This window comes from Sceloporus undulatus, chromosome 5 (genome assembly GCF_019175285.1).
Source record: "Sceloporus undulatus isolate JIND9_A2432 ecotype Alabama chromosome 5, SceUnd_v1.1, whole genome shotgun sequence".
NCBI lineage: Eukaryota > Metazoa > Chordata > Lepidosauria > Squamata > Phrynosomatidae > Sceloporus > Sceloporus undulatus.
Window position 1 is genome coordinate 19,493,116 of NC_056526.1, and position 19,615 is coordinate 19,512,730.

At 42.5% G+C, this 19,615-nt stretch overlaps 1 protein-coding gene across 1 annotated transcript in view; it reads right to left on the reverse strand.

Annotated features, from left to right (window-relative positions):
- Window positions 1-18,059, reverse strand: part of WNT5B (Wnt family member 5B) — a 27,115-nt gene extending 9,056 nt beyond the window's left edge. Inside the window, exons 1-3 of the mRNA XM_042470525.1 lie at window positions 17,908-18,059; window positions 15,644-15,891; window positions 2,825-3,117 (exon numbers count right to left, since the gene is read on the reverse strand). Coding sequence (XP_042326459.1) covers window positions 2,825-3,117; window positions 15,644-15,891; window positions 17,908-18,002 — 636 coding nt within the window. The 5' untranslated portion in view covers window positions 18,003-18,059. The remainder of the gene's footprint in view (window positions 1-2,824; window positions 3,118-15,643; window positions 15,892-17,907) is intronic.
- Between the last annotated feature and the right edge of the window lie 1,556 nt (window positions 18,060-19,615).

Sequence of the window (19,615 nt, forward strand, 5' to 3'; positions counted from 1 at the left end):
CATCATCATCATCATCATCATCATCATCATCATCATCATCATCATCATCACTATAATTGACCAAGAAAGGCAGACTTGTTAGCATTCAAAGCACCATAAATACACAGAAAATGCACTTGCATATATTTAATAATAAAAAATAATGAAAAAATAAATAAAAAAACAAGGCAGGGGTGTATATATTTAATAATAAAATTTAATGTAATAAAATAAAAAACAAGCAATAATAAAAATTAATGAAATAAAATCAAAACAAGCAATAATAAAAATTAATGAAATAAAACAAAAACAAGCAATAATAAAAATTAATGAAATAAAACAAAAACAAGCAATAATAAAAATTAATGAAATAAAATAAAAACAAGCAATAATAAAAATAATAAAATAAAATACAGTGGTACCCCGGGTTACGAATTTAATTCGTTCCGCCGCCGCTTTCGTAACCCGAAATGCTTCGTAAGCCGAAAAAGCCATAGGCGCTAATGGGGAAAAGCCGCGATTTCGTGCGAAATAGCGCCGAAAAGCACCAAAAAATTTTTCGTAACCCGAAAAAACCTTCGTAACCCGGAACAGTTTTTTTAAATGGATTTTTTTCGTAACCCGGAAATTTCGTAAGGCGGCGCATTCGTATCCCGGGGTACCACTGTAAAAACAAGCAATAATAAAAAATAATAAAATAAAAAATAAAAAGCAATAATAAAAATTAAAAAATTAAATAAAATAAGTATTTTATATTTTTAAATATCATTTAAAAAAACCAAAATACCAAGGCAGACCTAATGGCCACTGACTCAGCTCTCCTCCTCCTCCTCCTCCTTCTCCGGCCTAATTCTGCCCTGGCCTTCAGACACCCTTCCTCCGGCTCCTTCCTCCTCCTCCTCCTCTCCCCCCTCCTCCTCCTTTTGATGGCTGGCGCGCACGCGCGCAGAGGCAAACAGGGCAGGCGCGTGCGGGGGGGGAGGAAAGTGGGGCAGGCGTGCGCACTGCCACTGGCCCCTGCTGAGGCCTGGGCGGCGTGCAAGCCCTCCCAGTGGGGGCGCGGTGGCGGCGGCGCTTCTGCCGCCCGCCGAGGAAGAGGAGGAAAGCGGAGCTGGAGGAGGAAGTGGGTTGGCGCCGCAGCAGCCGCATTAGCGGCAGCGGCAATGGTCGGAGCAGGCCCCCAAACCAGGAACAAGGCACGGGTGGGGGCCCAAACCGGACCGGGACCGGGAGGGGCCCCCCGAAACCGTGAATGGCACGGGGGCCGCCGGGTTATGACAACCCTAGCCAAACTGCATTTCTACAGTGTAGATGCACCCTCAGCCTAACACCACAGATTATATGTTCACATTATTTGTCTAATCATCTATCACTCACTTCTGCAGTGAACATGTTAGCTGCGGCAGAATGAAAGAGGAAGTACAGCACATTGATAAGATTTTAAATTGAAAAGCAGATAAGGTTTGGAATCCTTTTGATGATATATGCAGATATGATGTTACATTACGCCTACATATTCTTTTGTAGTTGTTGTGGATAGAAGTACACATCACTTCCAATTTACAATAATCTTTAGCTTGCTCAATCTGCCTATGTGCTGCTGGGTTGCCACCCATCCCAATAAAAAAGGCATCCTCCTGGACCTCCAGAAATCTAGGAGAATGATGATGATATCTCCCTCCAGCCAGCTACTGGAACATTGCCAGCTAGCTTTGCCCACCCTAACAACAAACAAGCTCTGGCACAGTGGCTCCCCAGCAGTAGATATGTAGTTGAGGACATGGGGAGGGTGGGAAGAAGCTATGGAGCTTTTTGCTTTGCCACTTTGATTTAGGGTCTTGATCAAGAAAATTTATTAATAAAAACATATTGGGGAATGTTGTTCTCTTGCATTTGAAAAACTGCAATAAGGAAACGTTTCTGGAGTCCATACAGCAACAGCTGTCTATTGCCTGGATAAATTTTCTCTTACTGCTATACTCAATGTAAAAATCTCTGAGGGAACATAGAAGCTGAAACTGAGAATATGAGCAGTTAATATACACATGTATGTACCAACTTTATTAAACAGACTTGACCTCTCAGCTCCAGAGCTGATTTCATATCCTAGACTTGAATGCAGGTGTCCTAGTCTAATTGTGCACTTGTATATTAACAGTATTGTGTCATAACAGAAATTCAGTAGGAAACACCTTACCATCTTCCTGCCTGGTTAAAAGCTTTATCTATTTGTTTGTTATCTACCATAAAATAAGGTGATCAACTTTAGATGTCAAATACATTCATATATTACATATCCAGGGAATTATTATTATTATTTTGTTCTTTTGTTCTTTTATTGGAACTTGATCTATATACTTAATGCAGAAATCTGGGAAATAACCATCCTAATAAATATTAACCCTAGTTAAGTAAGAATGGCTCCATTGAGATGGCCAGGGATATAGGCCCAATATATACCGGCCCCAAAGGGCGCCCTCGTCACGTGCGAGGGGCACCCCGCCAACACGCCCCTCACATCCTCAGTGCACGGTGCTGAATAGATGGTGCACGCAGTGCTGACGCCACTGTTGCGTGGCATCCAAATGAAGCCGTGCAGCAGCGATGTGCTTGCACCACCACAAGCTATTTGCGATAGCACAAGAAGGAGCTGCTTTTTAACGGTCCTTTTTTTGCGTAACAGCACCGCACAATTTGTTTGCTGCAGCGCTGCTTTTGTTTTGTTGGATTTATCAAGGTTCAATAAACTGTTGGTCCCACACTGGACTTCTTACTAGGAAAACAACATACTGGTCTCAATTTAAATGTGTTTCTTCTGATTGGAAAGTATTACAAATCATCTTACCCTGCGACCCGCCTCATTGTTCTGTAGGTTCATGAGAGTACGGGCCTGCTCCTCTGATCCCTTGGCATAGTTTCGTTCCCTCTCCCTGGCATCCACAAACTCCTTGGCAAACCGGTAGCCATATTCGACATTGTCTCCACATCCACCCCACAGCCAGTCTCGAGGCAGGTCCTTTGGCCGGGCTGTCCGGCTGCAGCCACAGGTAGAGAGCTCTCCTTCACGACAGGCACGGCTGACGGCATTCACCACTCCTGCAGCACTGACAGCGTAAGTGAATGCAGTCTCTCGGCTACCTGGCGGTAAAAATGGGGAGGCTGTTAGAAGATACCAAACTCAGGTAAAATAAAAGCTGAAGTATAACATGAGCATCTGTAAGAACATAAGAAGATTCATACAGGATCAACAGTACTGTATCAGGGATGGGCAACTATGGGAGTCTAGGGGGCTCCATTAGCTACTCTTTGGAGATCTAGGAGGGCTGCGGCCACCAACAACAACAACTAAAAAAATAATAATCCCAAAATGCCACCCAATGTCCTCTATGTTCTCGAGGGAGAATGGAGGGCATTTTTGCCATTTTAAGGCCCCCCCATGACCATTTTAGACCCAAGAGAGGCCTTTCAACAACAACACCACCACCAACAACAACAACAAGGAGCCACTTCGTTTACTTCCAATTTTTTTGTTTTTATAAATTTTATTGAAAATTCAAATAATACAACACAACACAAAACAAACATAAAACAATAAAAAGAAAAAAAGAAATGATAGTAAAAGAAAATATAATAGAAATAAGACTACTAATCGCTCTAACTAACTCTAGTCTATCTTACAAACAACGAAACAGTCACCTATACATTACTTCCAGTTTTTAAAAAGGCCTCCACTCCCTCATCAAGTTTCATTGTATTGTTTATATAAAACTATATGTTTCTTCAGCCCTGCTTCACCATCCTACCAATGCTGATGTTGCTAAAACAATGTGGTTTCTTCCGATTCATTCTTTCCATTTTTACAGAGGACCAGGGACGTAGCCAGGATTTTAGGAAGGGGGGGGGGGTCCAGACTAAGTGCCGCCATTATAATGGGGCTTGGGCGCGGGGGCACAGCAGCACACACCATTCATTTTCCTAATGGAAGGGGGGTCCAGACCCCAAGAACCCCCCCCCCCCCCGGCTACGTCCCTGAGAGGACACGGAGATAAGGGAGCTGGGCAGGCATAAAAAGATTTTGTAAAAAGAAGCTTCTGTGTCAGAGGCTTTGTTATGCCTGTACTTCCTTTTATCTCTCTTGAATCTCTCACCAGGCTTCTATGGATGATCCTGGGTTCTAGTATTATGAGAAAAAAGAGTCCGTGTATGTGAGATAAATTCTCCACTGTATATTTGATATTATATAACTCTATCATGTCTTTCTTGTCTTTTTTCCCCGCAGCTTTGTTACTGTTGTGTGCCTTCTAGTCATTTCTGATTTATAGAGCGCCTATCATGGAATTTTCTTGGCAAGATTTGTTCAGAGGGGATTTGCCTTTACCTTCATCTGAGGCCGAGAGAGAGAGTGACTTGCCCAATGTCACCCAATGGGTTTCCATGGCTGAGCGGGAGGGGATTTGAACCTTGGTCTCCAGTAGTAATCCAACGCTTGAACCACTACACTATCCTGGTTCCCTTTTTTCCTAAGCTAAACATCCCCAAATATTGTAAGCTCTATTCACTTTTCTTTCAATCTCTTTATCATTTTGGAGGTGTTTTACTGTACTTTCCCAGCTCTGTAATATCCTTTCAGGATGGATGAGCGCAGTGAACAGAACTCTACATAATATTTGAGTTATTGTTGCACTATGGATTTCTATAAGCACAGTTTTCTCTCTGGCAGGTTTATTTGTTTTCCAGGTATGTCCGATATGGAATTTCCTTCCCTCCTCCCAGCAGCTTCACATGATGTTAATGATTTCACTGAGGCATTTATCACAACTCCACGCTTCACCAGTTCATATTCCACCTGCATACATGTGAAGTTGGGATTTTAAAAAACCTCACTATTCACCACTTTATACTTCCCTACATTGAATCTCATTTGCCATTTTACTGCCCATTTTACCATTTTGGAGAGATCCTTTTGTATCTCTTTGCATTACAATTTTGTTCTCAGAAAACTTGGTCACCTCACTAACAAATCTGGTCACATAACTATGCACCACTAACTCAAAATATGGCATGGATGGTTACTTGACTAGTAATTTAAACAGGAGCATTTAACACTGCAATGTTTTGTTGAAGGTCCCACTTATACTCTCCTATTAGCATCTTTACTAATACATTTGAACTTCCCTATAACAAATTAAGTTGTGATACACACACACACACACACACACACACACACATACCCTCTGCTTTTACAGAAAGATGTCATACTCTTCCATGCCAATAGTAGTTATTCCCAAATGTTCTGATTCAAGAAAGGTCCTGCATGTGCCAGGTGTAGGAAGACATGGAAATAATTAGTGACTGAACTGTCTTGGAAACACAGTCTGTACTCCTGTGGAAGAATGTACATTCCCTCCTTATTAGTGTCTAGAACCCTATTCATATGCTTTACACCCCCAAATCAGACAGGTCTATCAAGAGACTATGTATTAGTGTAGGTGCTCAGATGCGTACACAGAATGCTCCCATCAAGGCAGGAACAAGACATGCTGAGATGATGAAGTATAACAAATTTAAGTTTAAGAAGTCCCATATCATTCTCCAAAAATGTATGTTATATAAAACTTTAAATTTACCATTTTGGGTGTTGTTGTTTTTTTAATTTTTAGTTGCCATTTATAATTTGAGACCCTAAACTGTAGCACAGCTGGGTGGGCAAATTTAGTACAGTTCCCATGCACAAGACATTCCTCATTAAGCTGAATGGAGTGGCCTCATCTGCCTGCAAGAATTCACAGATAGACTGAACCAGCTGCCTTAAATCAACTCAGATTATTGGCCCATCTAATTCAGAATTATAGTATCTCCAGCAACCAACAGCAGGTCACCAGACTATCTGACAGGAGTCTTTGCCTGCTATTACTTGAATATTCTAGGCATGAAACTGGACACTTCAGCAAAGCAAAATCTCTATTACTAAGCTAAAGTCCACTGTTGTAATCAACAGCACTTTCCTATTCAAGGACTCCACATGCACACCTTAAAACACAGACAATTCTGAATCAACCCAATTATAAGCAGAGATCTTGAAGTGACCCAGACACCTTCTGAGGTTCATTTGGTAACAATGCAAGCAAGAACTTTACTGGCGACTACTCACAAGCTGTGAGACTTCCTACTGGTGGAAGTCAAGCTGTTCCCCTCTATTGTCCTATCAGTCAGCAAAGACCTTTTTGTTTAGATAGGCCTTTGGTTGGGTTGTTCTAGAAAGAACTTGAAACCAGGTGGCAATGTTCTTTTCTGTCTTTTATTGATATGTTTGTTTTTAAACTCTTTTATGTTTTCATTGTGCTCCTTTGGGAGAAAAGTGGAATATATATCAAACAAATGAAACATGACTCATTCTGAAGAAAATCTGATGATGATGATTTAATCACATTTCTGCTCACCAGGGCTTCCAAAGTGATATTTAAAATGTATTTTAAAACAGATAAACACAATTTTAGAAGCCATACAGAAGTTTTGGACACATACTAGAAGCTCAACAAGGATGAAACCCGCCTGAGCAATTGAGGTGCTGCCACTGAGAATCCCTGTCTTACAGACCCACCAAGTATGTCCATACCATGTGTCATTTGGCTCTGCTCATTTCATAGTAAATTTCCTCCTCCCCACCAGCTGCTCCAAATAGTAGAAGGCAAGAAAGGCAAAACTTATTATCTTATTTGTAAGAATCTACGTCTTGAGTTCTATTAAATAATGGAGATGGAAAAGGCTATTGGAAACCGCTGGTCAGTTTAATGTCTAGCCCAGCTTGCAAAAGCTCTGAAAGAGGGGGGCAACCACTTTTCTTAGCTGACAGTGTCCAAAAATAATGGTTGCAGCCTCCTACTCTCACCTAGATACTTGTGAGGCTCACTGTAACATGTCCATTAAGGTCAGACTATTGGAGAAAAGTTAACTGATAAGTGCATACATTTATTAACATAAATGTAGTAATTGGGTAACTACAGTGCGGTACAGTCTGGAAGCACTGCCCCAAGGCAATCCTAGCACATGACAAGGGCGTCTTAAAGGGCCGGTCTGTACCGGCCCTTATACTAACAATAGACCCCATTCAGACTTAGGATACACTGGACTCACACTCATTTTATAGCAATAGCAATAGCAAGTACATTTCTACACCGCTTATCAGTGCACTTAAGCACTCCCTAAGTGGTTTCCAAAGTGTAAGCTAATTTCCCCCACAATCTGGGTACTCATTTTAGCCACCTCAGAAGGATGCAAGCCTGAGTCAAGCTTGAGCCCTTTTGCTGGTCTTGAACTCGCAACCTTATGGTTTGTGAGTGGCTGCATTTTCTAAGCATGTGACTTAAGCCATCTTTTTCTAGAGGTTCACAAGCAACACCTGCTAAAATTACCTCTTCTACACGGACATTAAAAATACAGAAGCCTTCTCTAGTTTTCAGCCTGGCAAACCTAGGGTCCACTAAGGACCAAACAAATTGAACTAGCTGTTGATCCATGAGCTTGAATCCATGCCTCCCACAATTCCATAAAAACAGGATGGTAGGTCCACTTTAAAGAACAACACTGATTTATTTATCCTATAATATGGTATATAAGGTCCACCCCACCCACCCACCCTTTATTTTCCCAACAACTACCTATTTAGGTAGAAAAATCTAACAGACAGTGAGTTGCCCAAAGGAATCCTATTACATTTCATGGCTGGAATGAGGAAATAAAGTTGAACCAAATTTTTCCTGTATGACTGAGCCACCCTAACCAATGGATGATGGTCCTGGGAAAAGAGTGTGATACAAATAAAATAAATAAATAAATGGATGAGTGAAGAATGCAGGGCTTCACAGCTTAGCTCCCTATAGTTCTCCTTTGGCATATTTTTCCTAGACAGGGACTTCAATAATGAGCCAGACAGATAAGGTACTGGAAAGAGGAAGGGGGTCTAGCCCTTCATCTCCAAGAACTCTTCTTCCTCAATAGAGGAATCACATATCTCATCCCATTTTCTACATGATTTGTGACAGATGTGACAGTACTATGTCCAGTTTGGCACTAAGTTTTAGGTTCTCTGTGCATGCTGCAATGACACTATATTTGACAAACGTTCCACAGTAATAATAATAAATACTGACACTAATATGGAGTTGTAAAGCCTTGTACTTTCCCACAGAATTCCAAGTCTAAACAGACGAATTATGTTGTGGGCAGCTTCAGCTAATGCAGAATTTCATACATGCATTGGAACCTAACAAGCAGTGTGGCATCACTTTCCAAGTCATTTCTGCCTTTCGTTCCAAATTTTCTATTAAAGATGTAATATCCAGGAACACATCTACTTCATTAACTGAGGTATACCTGTAACAGAAACACCATATCAAGGTTCTCTGTTATTCACTGATAGGAGTGATCCCATCCCAGTCAAGTGAATGTTTGTTTTGCATGCACTGAGCTAAAATACAGAAAAATGGCCCCACAAATCTGCTTCATCATGACTCATAGGTTTTGAATCTTTGGGTGGAATTGACAATGAGGAGACAGATGGCATCTGATTGCTTTACTTCATCAGATACTCCCTTATCTTTTGATCCTTTGTTCCTCTGAGTTGACTTCTCTTGGGATGACTTATTGACTCCTTGCTTTGGATGCAAACAAAGGATGAACCACACCCTACATATGCTGGGGAATATGTAGATTAGTTCATTTCATAGCATTGCACATCTCTGGCTCAAAGAGATCTCGGATTCTGGCTACAATCACACTAAAATGCATGTATTGCGTTAGGCTTTTATCATGGCTCTTACAAGTCTGCCTCAGTTTCAGCAGCCCCAAGGAACAATGAAAAAAGATGTGTCCTCTAGGATATTCAGAAGTAAAATAAACTGTGAAAAGGATGTTTAATAATAATAATAATAATAATAATAATAATAATAATAATAATAATGTTTATTTATAGCCCACTTTTCCAAAAGAGATCAAAGCGGGTTACAACAAGGGTTTAGGGATCTGAAAGAGTTCCTGTCACAATCATTAGCCTTGGGGAAACAGTATGACTTCAAACCAGCTGGGACCAAGTGATGCCTTCATATTCTACTTGTCTTCATCCCAGAAGGCCACTGTGAGAATGAGAATGCCAACAACAACAGCAAATCCCCAAACCAACAACAACAACAACAACCCAGACTTTTGGTCTGATACAGCAAGACTCTTATGTTTTTAGAGTCCTTCAGCATGGAAAAGCAGTCCTATAGAGCAGAGACTGTATCCTGTATCCCTTGGACCAATATGCAGATCATCAATTCAGAAAAGCAGTTTGTCCCTTCTCTGGCAGCCCACTGTTTCAAGAGAAAGTTATAAAGAGACGGGAAGAAAGAAATGGCTGTCAGAAAGAAAGAAATTGGGGTGGCAGAGAGGGAGAGAAAGAGAAGGACAGGATGGCAAGGTGGGGGGGAGTGAGAAAAGAGAGGAAAGGCATGACTCTATTCCCACAGGAATTTGAGAACGTTACCTTTTTAGACTACAACTATCAGCAATGAACATACTGCTTTGGAGATTTTGGGAGAGGTAGTCCTATATCTCCCTATGTGAGCTTGTTCAAATTTTCAGTCTTCAAGAGAAGGCTTTTCTGATCCCAGCACCATTACAGGCAGGTGTGGACACAGGAGAGAGTCTTCTCAGTTACAGCTGCCAGGTTTTGCAATTCCACAGGTCTGGTTGACTCTCTTTCTGATTTCCTTCTGCTGGCAGACATAGTCTTTTTATTTTTATTCACAAAGGTTTTTGGCTTATACTTCGTCCTTCCACATTTACTGGGGTTAGGGACAAGACCCCTGAGAATATGGGGGAAATGCAAATAACAAAAACACTATGTTTTACCTGAGAGAACACCTCTCTAGTAATCTCTAGGTCCTCCAGTGCAACTCTGTGGTCAGCATCTGCCAGACATTGACCACAGAATTGCACTGGAGGAGCTACAAATACCTAGTGGAGGTTTTTTTTGTGCAACCTTTGGTTAAAGTTGATCATAGAATTGCGCTGGAGGACCTAGATATTCCTAAAGAGAACATATTCATAAAATCTGTGAATAAGCAAATCCGTAAAAGTCAAAGACACAAATATAATGGGACGAGTGTAATTAATGTGGCAGAAATTAATTTTTATGGAGTTGTGCTTTTATCTATTTTACTATTTCTTAGTTGTGCTTTATATTGTTTTAACATTGTGTTTAAATATTTTTTTTTCGACTTTTGTACAATTTTTTTAGCTATCCCTTGTTTAATGGTTTGCAAGCTGTCTTGCATCTTGTACAAGGAGAAAGGTGCAACATGAATAAAATTTAAATAAATAAATAACTATTATGTGTGTGTTTCTGTGTCTGTGTGCACATCTTCAAGCCACTTGTTGATTTACAGCAGTGGTTCCCAAACTTCAGTCATCCAGGTGTTTTAGACTTCAACTCCCAGAAGCCTGACCCAGCATGGCCAACAGTTAAGAATTCTGGGAGCTGGAGTCCAAAAATCTGAGGAATCAAAGTTTGGGAACTACTGATTTACAGTAATCTCGTGGATTTATTATAGTTCCTTGAAAACTGGCATTTCCGAGTTCTCCTCCAAAGGGAGCCTTTTTGTTGTGGTAAAATACTTGTTGAATACCTTTCCCAGGCAGGTTCAGCAAGAACCAACAGTTTTTATTTAGACAAGAGGGTCAAGGCTGCATTTCTGTAACGTTAAAGATAGATGATTCAAAGGCTATAGTTTAGGCCAGCATTGACAATCCTTGACCAAATTTTACATGGCCTTTAGTCTGAATTCAGAAAGCCTTGTGCAAGCAACCAGTCTGAACCCTGGGGCATCACCAATCTGTCTGCCCCCTGAGCAGTCTACTGGATAGGAAAGAGAAAGGGGAGAAAGGAAGAATGAGAGTGATAAGAAAGAAAGGGAGAAAGGGCTTGGCCTGCTCATTTTTGGCTTGGACTACACCCATAGTCACTGCACAGATCCCAATAGATTACATCCTAATGCCCAAGGGAATGTGACACACTGAAAAGATTTAGAGCATAAGCCATTCAGTATAAATCTGCTAAAAATTAACATATACTCACTCTTATCTACATATGCATTTTAAATAAACAAGATTGATTTAATCTACTACATAAGACAATTCAAAATAAAATGAGTTGACACAATGTCATTTGTTGGTGTTTTATCCAGCTGAGAATTCTCAATTTCCAGGAGGATAAAATATTTGATGTTGTGGGCAGTGCTGAGGTGACTGTGAGCGTATCTCTTCTTTACCAGCCTCTCTTTGCTTTCCTTCCCATTCCCATTCCACACTACTATGTCCAGTAATGACATGCATGGCATAGTGGAATGGCATCCCTCATGATTCCAAACTCTCCTATTTGAAACCCTGGTGTCCCAGAGTTCCACTCCAGATCTCAAAATACATCACATTGGCACCACTACAATAGATATAAAATACACTTAAGTCATGAGATGAAATAGAAAGCAAAAGAAATTAGTTTTGGAAATGATGAATCAAATGATAAAATGGGGCCATTTCAGTACAAGGGGAATATATGATAGTGCTCCAACTGCTACAAAATATTAAAGTTAAATACAGCACCACATGGTAGTGGTGAGATTTAACTGCCTTTGTTCAGTACTAGGGAACCCTAGGATCTAAAGTTTATTGTGGCACCAGAGCTCCCTGACACAGAAGGCTAAATGTCTCACAAAACTATAGATCCTAGAATTCCCTAGCATTGGGCCAAGGCAGTTAAAGCGATCTCAAACTGGATTATTTCTGCAGTGTGTTTTGGACCTAACTCAGATAGAAGCCTGCAGCCTTAATATTAATAATTAACAAAGGGGAATAATACAACATAACTCTGGTGCATCCTCACCAGAATAACATGGTCCTCTATTAATGTTGATTAATTCTTCCTTACAGCCAGCTAGCCAATGCCACTACTCAAGATATTTTGCTGCTTGAGGCAGATTGAAAACGTCCACTCCACACACATAGTGTCAAGGGGCACCATACCCAGGATTGAATTCATTTATTCCAGTGCCTGAGACTGAAACTCTCTTAAACATATGTCTTGGGAATAAAAATTGAATCTAAAAATAGGGCTAAGTTCTATCAATGAATCCTAGATGCACTGACTCAATTGTTGAATGGTGGATCAACACCTAAATATCACTCAGTAAGTCTACTCTAATCAATATTAGCAATAGGATCCAGACCATAATAAATTAAAGTATACAACTGCTGGCATTTTATGGCACTCTAAATCAACCACCTGAAGTGGCTGCCTCTTTCTATGTAATGGCAGAGCTAAATCTAGACCAAGAAAGGCAATACAATGAGAACTTTTTTTCCTTTAGAAAAACTAAAGCAACTAAAAGGTAAACACTGAGCAACTGTCCCTTACAGCCATCCATCCAATGCAAGCATCCAAGTTTGCAGTTTGGAACAGAAATAGAAACACCACCATCATCACCCCATATACTCCATATACACAGACACTGCAAATCAAGGCTAAAATAATCCCTTTGTCTCAATATCCCTGAAGAGTGAGGTGAATTTTTGAGGGAATTTGTTACTGGTTTGGAAGGCCCTTCCTTCAACTCTGGGAAGTCCTTGCTAGGAGAGGGGATTTGGGAGGAGCAGAGCTGGCTGCAGTTTTAGCACCTTGTTGTTATTACTCTCCCAGTCGGGCACATCAAACCTGATCCGGATTTCAGCATTTCTTGCTAGCAGTGACCTGCATTTCAAAAAGATCTGGGACAATGTCACCAGCTCACACCTCAATTTAAATCCAGCAATGATCTGTCAATGAGTCTCTTTGCTGCTCAGCAGATAGCACCCTAGGAAGCCCAGTATACTCCTGGTAATGGAAGCAGGACTAGACTCCCTGCTGCCACCAGGTCCTTGCGAGAGAAGGAAACCTTATTTTTCAGGCCACCCTTGCCTTCATGGCCAAGAAAGGCAAGGCAGAATACATCATATTTTGGAGAGGGGAGGGAAAGAGGCAAGTTGGGCACAAGGAGGGTCTTCTAAAAATGAGAGAGGTAAAAGAGCAGGTATTTCTTAACTAGGCAGGCTCCCTATTGAGAATGCAATGTGTTTTTTGGCTAGACCAACAGTTCTAGCAGTAGCAGTAGATAAATAACTAATGAAAATGAGTTTGGGACTGCAGATTTAACTTGTGGCTATTGCATTCCTTGGTACTCTTGATCTCTAATTTTCAAAATACACACAAACACCCCCCCCCCCATTAATCCATTTCTTCCCACCCTGGCATACCGCCAAATATATTAGACGATACTTCCCATCATCCCAAGTGAGAACTGAAATACTGGTTGAGGAAGACAAGGTTAATTAGTCTAGCATATCTGATGGGTCTCAAGCTGCACTAACCACCCTAAAATGTCTTGATGGGGGTGTTCACTTTATTCTTCAGCTTGACTTCTCCCCCATGTTCCCCTTCCCACTAGACAAGAAGAGTAATGAATGGGGAGGATGGGATTCCTTAACAGAACAAGTTTGTTTGTTTTTTTACAAAGAATTGCTAGATAGGTGCAATTCTGAACAGAAAAGCTGAGTGGCATATGCATATGTATGCATTCCACCATATGCTGTTTTCCCACTGCATCTTGTCTCTAACTCACTTCTTTTCCCTGCTAAGTTCCAGATGTGTATTTACTCTCAAAGCAGACAGATAATAGAACAAGATACTCAGGGAAGTTCTCCAGTCTCCTCCTGAGGTGCTTGTTACATTTACATTGAATAAGCAGAGCTCAAATACAAGCTGAGCTACTCAATCTTAGAAACAGTTTTCAGTGTCAGGACTAAGCCCTGGAACAGATCAAACAAAAGAGTGCAACTGAGTATGTGCCAAGTGCATTTCTCCTCAGGTACAAACTGAAAAGCCAGAGATGAGAGCACATGGCATGTTTTGAGCCACAGCATATTTCATTTAAAGACTAATTAATAAATGTTCATGTATTAACTTACAGGTAAATATCTAAAACCAGGTATGTGCCAATTCAGATGTTATTGGATTGCAACACCCAACATCCCTTCCCACTGGATATGCTTGCTAGGGTTGATAGGAATTCCAGTCCAACAATATCCGCAGGGCCAAATGTTCCCCATCACTAATCTAAGGGATAAAGGTAAGCAACAAACAATACTTCATAGAAGGGCACTTTCCCAGGAGACAGTTTCTGGTACTGCCTCTCATCAGCAAAGTAATAAATGTAAAACATGGGTACATAGCAGTGATACCCTGATAGGAGGTGGGTTTCACTTCTACTTCTACTGTAGCAATTTCTATCACATTGCTTTCCAGTTCCACAAAACTCTGAACAAAGGCAGCTATTCTATACATCAAGAGAGAACGACAGGGGTTTCCCAATGTAAATGTGTAAATCACTTCAGGCAAGACATTCCTCCCTTTAAAATAAGTTGGAAGAAGAAAACTTAACACTTCCAGTACATGACACACTGATCAGCAGGAGGTTACAGACAATTGTAAAAATGACTCACAGTTTCTGTTCAATCCACTTGTTCTCTCTTTTATACATGTTTTACAGATCTTCTTAAAAAAAATAAGTCTGAGAGCAGTGAAAGCTGTTATGCTTATATGTATCTTGGGAGGAAAAGAGTGACTTTAAATCTGGCATTGCAGAATCAGGGATTTATGAGTGTGGTGTAATGCTTGAAGCATCAGTCTACGACTCTGGAGACCATCTCTGTTCAGTCATGGAAACCCACGAAGTGGCCTTGGGCAAGCCACACTCTCTCAGCCTCAGAGGAAGGCACTGGCAAGCCCCCTTTCAACAAATCTTGCAAAAAAAAAAACCCAACAACAATCCTGTGACACACTTGCCTTAGGGTTGCAATAAGTTGGAAACTACTTGAAGGTACATAACACACACACAAATATATATTGCTGTGATTCTTATCTCACCCTTTCCCCTCAAGGCAAGTTTCTCTCACTATCCATGTCAGATTTCACAATTATATTTTTTTCCCTTTCTTTTTTCACACCACTGCTACCTGTACTCTAGTTGGCTCACCTTGGTTTGCGACTGCTTCTCTGTCCTTGCTTTGGAAATCTCTCCCAGAAAAATTGGTTTCCCCTTGATTTTTAAACCTTTCAAGCCACTCTTCCTGTGATGTGATTCCCTTCTCCTTTTGTGCCATGACTTTTTAGACTGTAAGCCTGAGGGCAAGGAACTGTCTAATTCATAATTTGTAAGCAAGCTGCTCTGAGAGCCTTTGTGGCTGAAAAGTGGGGTATAAATACTCCAAATAAATATATAAATAAGAATCTGCAGACCGTCCCTCCTAATGATATGCCACCTTTGCTTCACAATTCACCTTCTTCCCTCCCTCCCTATGCTCATGCCTATGTATCTCCAAACATTCGGTCATCCTGGGCCCTCCATCCATTTCTAGCACTTTCCCCTGGCTTGAAGATTTGCCATCCATCACTCTTCTCTTGCTATCTTTGCTCTTAGAGCTTCATTTTCTCCGCACGCTGCTCTTAATGCCCTCCAACCTTCCCACTCTGTCCCCATGATGATCGAAACAATCTCCTTAATTCTTATCCTCTCCACTTTTACACTTCACTTACCAATGCTCATGACTCTGCCAAACACCGAAGTGTTGTCAACCGTGCTGCAGTTCCACCGCCTCTGCCGAAACTGGTACTGGCACTCTTTGATGGCATTCTTGGCCCCCTCGCCAATGTACATCATGTGTTCCTGGTAAAGTTGGCACAACTTCCTCTGGCCTGGGGAAAGCCCTGGCAGTTGGCTGCATACAGGCTGGGCTCCGATGATATACATCTCAGGTCTGTGGATTGGGTTCATAGCCAAGGACCTGGAAAAAGAGGTGGGCGGCGGGGGGGGGGGGGGAAACACAGTGAAGGAAGGAAACAAGGAGATCTCTTTTCAGAAATCTGTCTCTGCTCTGCCTTTCTTTCAGTGAGCCTCAAAGGTGCTACAAGATCTCTCTACATACTGATTCTACAGACTAATACAACTTTATCTTTGACTTTTGCCCTTCTCTCTGAGGCTGCTTCTCTCTCTCTCTCTCTCTCTCAAAAAAAGAATCAAGCCTGTACTGGAAATGAGGGATCCTACTTGGGTAAAGCAGAAAGAGACCTCTCAGAATCCAAGAGGAAGGGAGGGAAGTTGCTGAACAAGGCTAATGGCTTTAACTTGTCACAGGCGATAGGCTCTTTAACCAGTTGCCTAAGCCGCTGCAGTTGGTCTTCTGGAATTAATTAAACCTGGAAAGGCAAAAGTTTTCTAAAAACTCGCAGGAAGCCATCCGCAACCTCCATCCCCACCTCCAAAAATGCAATGTAAGGTCTCCCCACAACAAAAATGTGTCCCCCGGCTCTTTGCACTTTGGAAAAGCCAACCTCTATTTGAATGGTTTAGTTAATAACAGGAAGCGAATAGCCACCGAGAGCCAGGTGATAAGGTCCCTGGTACTCATCCTCTCTCCTAACAAAAAGTGCCTTTTTAACTTGGAAGGGGATCCCATTTTTGGTTGCAATGGAGCAAGGGGGCCTCCATTCAGGCAAAGTGCACGGGAACAGGACAATTGTTAGAAAGACAGGACAATGATGGGCAAAAAGAAACAACAGAGAAGGAAAAAAAATCTCCATCCCTTGCCCCCCCCCCCCAACCCCCTGCACTGTCTTAGCTAGCATCAATTCAAGGCAAAGAAGGAATGTGCCTTCCAGAGCGGGCTTTTCAGATCGTTTTTCCCTCCCTTATTTTCCAGCAGCTACTTCGGAAGAGTACAAAGAAAGAGATTTTGGTCCAGGGAAGGCACCAATGCTCCTTCCTTTATCGCACTCTGGGCTTTTGGGAACACAAACACACGGGACGAAAGGAACAAGGAATCCCACATGTGTCTTGTGTCTCTCTTAGGGATTTTTGTAAGCCAGGGTAACTAGATGTCCAAACCAGATGTGTCTGTGTGTGTATGTGTATGTGTATGTGTATATATATATATATATATGTATATATACAGTATATACACACACACACAGGAGACTAGCTATCCAAACCAGATGTATCTGCGTGTGTGCATGTGTGTGTATACATACACACGCATATGCACACATGCATATATATTAATACACACACACAGGCACACACACAGACATACAGAATGACCAGATGTCCAGAACATATGTGTGTGTGTGTGTGTACACACACACATGTGTGCGTACACAGACAAACATACAGGATGACCAAATGTCCAAACCAGATGTGTCTATGTGTATGTGTGTGCTATATAAACCTACACACATACACACACATGCACACACACAGAGACATACATATTCTCTCTCACACACACACACACACAGCCATACAGGATGACCAGATGGCCAGAACTGATGTGTCTGTCTGTCTGTGTATACATATGCACGCACGTGCACACACACACACACACACACAGAGGATGACCAGATGTTCCCACCAGATGCACTCAGACACACACAAAGGTGACCAGCTGTCCTCCTTGCAGAGGAGGACAAGGCACTGCAAAACGGGGGACACTCCAGCAAAAGAAAAAGAAGAAAGCTCCAAACCCTCCCATCCCATCTCAAACCTCAACCCATCCTCAGACCAGGCTTCTTGGGGTGCTGGAAAGGGAGGACCCTCCAAACAGCCCCCCGTTTTGGAGCATGCCCAAGGAGCATGGCTTTGGTGCTGTTCCCCCTTTCTTTTCCTCTCTGGAACGTCCTCTATTTGGAGAGGACCCTTGGGCATCATCCCTCCTGGTGGCCCCAGTTGGGATCAGAGGGAGAGGGGTCCCTTCTTTCTTCCCTTGCCCCCCCCCCGGCCAAGGACAAAGGACTGGGTCACTCACCACCAGGAGCCGGCCTGGGCCCCCCAGAAGGGCCTGCTGCAGCCCCCGAGGAGGAGGGGAGCCAGGAGGAAGGGCAGCAGCAGCAGCCCAGGCATGGTGCGCTCCCCGCGGCTCCGGCGCCTTTGCAGCAGCAGCAGCAGAAGAGGCAGAAGTCCCTGCAAGAGAAGGAGGAGGAGGAGGAGGAGGAGGAGGGTCAGAGCAGCAGGACGGAGTGCCATGGGATGGGATGGGATGGGATCATGGGGCAGGCGAGGGAGGAGGGGTCTCCCCGGGGCATCGCCCTCCCCTCCCCGCCCCAGGAGGCCCTCCTTTGCCCGGACCCGTCCTCCACCCCCCCCTTCAGCCCAGGCGGGGATGCCACACTGTCCCCCATCTGGGGCAGGACTAAGACGCATGAAGTTTCATTTCAAGGAGTGTGTCGAGCTTTTGCTTTGGTCCTGTCCTACATTTTTCTAGAATGTCCTCCATGTCCTCCAGTCCAGCCTTCAGCCCAGGAGGAACTCCAAAAAGGTCCTCCATTTTTGAACAGGATTAAGAAGCAAGGATTTCTATTTCTAGGGATGTCTCCACTTTTTCTTTAGTCATGCCCTACATTTTTCTTGAATATCCTACATTTTGGGCAGACATGGCCTCCCTTTCAACCTACAGCTCAGGAGGGATTCAAAAGGCCCTCCATTTGGAGCATGAATTTCTATTTCTAGGAGTACTTCAAACTTTTTCTTTGGTCCTGCCTTAGATTTTCTGGAATGTCCTCCATTTGGCCCAAGGCATGTCCTCCCTTTCATCTTTCAGCCCAGGAGGGATTCCATCATGTCCTCCATTTTTGGGCAGGGCTGAGAGGCAGGAATTTTGCTTTCAAGGCATGTTTCAAGACCTGGTTTGGTTTTGTCCTCCATTTCTTCTGGGACAGCCTACATTTAGCAGTACCTTCTCCTCCTTTAGGATACCTGGCCACCCAGTGCCCCGTCCCACCCTCAGGGACCGAAGAGGAGGTTCTTGGGAGGGGACTTGTTGGGTTTCTAAGGGTCTCGGACAGGGGGACCAATGTCCTAACTGCAAAGGAGGACAACAAGGCACTGGGAAATGGAGGGCCTTGGAGATAAATGGGGGGACAGGACCAAATATAAAGCTCAAAACGCTCCTAGAAATAATTCATGCTTAGTCAGGCTCAAAAATGGAAGGTATTTTGGAATTCCTCCTTGATCCCTTGACAAACTGATACTGTATTCTAGACTAATATGGCTACGTGTTTGAATTCTACCCAGATAAAAAGGAGGAAGACAAGAGGAGAAAACTAAAGAAGACTGACTTTAAGACTAACTTATTTTTATTTCACCAGGAGCTTTCATAGATATGAAATGGTCAGAGACATCCATGCCTCCGCTACGATGACTACAGATGCAGTTCAACTGCTGGAAGGACTTTTCACATCCAGATCCAGTGGTTGGTGAAATCATGCAGAGAAGTCGTGGCCAAAAGATCTGGTTTTAGTTAAAAACAGGCAGTTTGACAAGCAAAAGTTTAAAGGGGGAAAGGGTTTTAAAGTGTGTGGCATGCTTTCTGTATGGCCTTTGAACAGACTTTCAAACCACACAGCATTTTCTTTGCCACAAGTGCCGAAATGTGGGAAGCCACCTTTTGAGTTAACACATAATTCATTGGGGTAAGTCACGCTTACATTTTTCTGCATGGAGAGATTCACATCTGT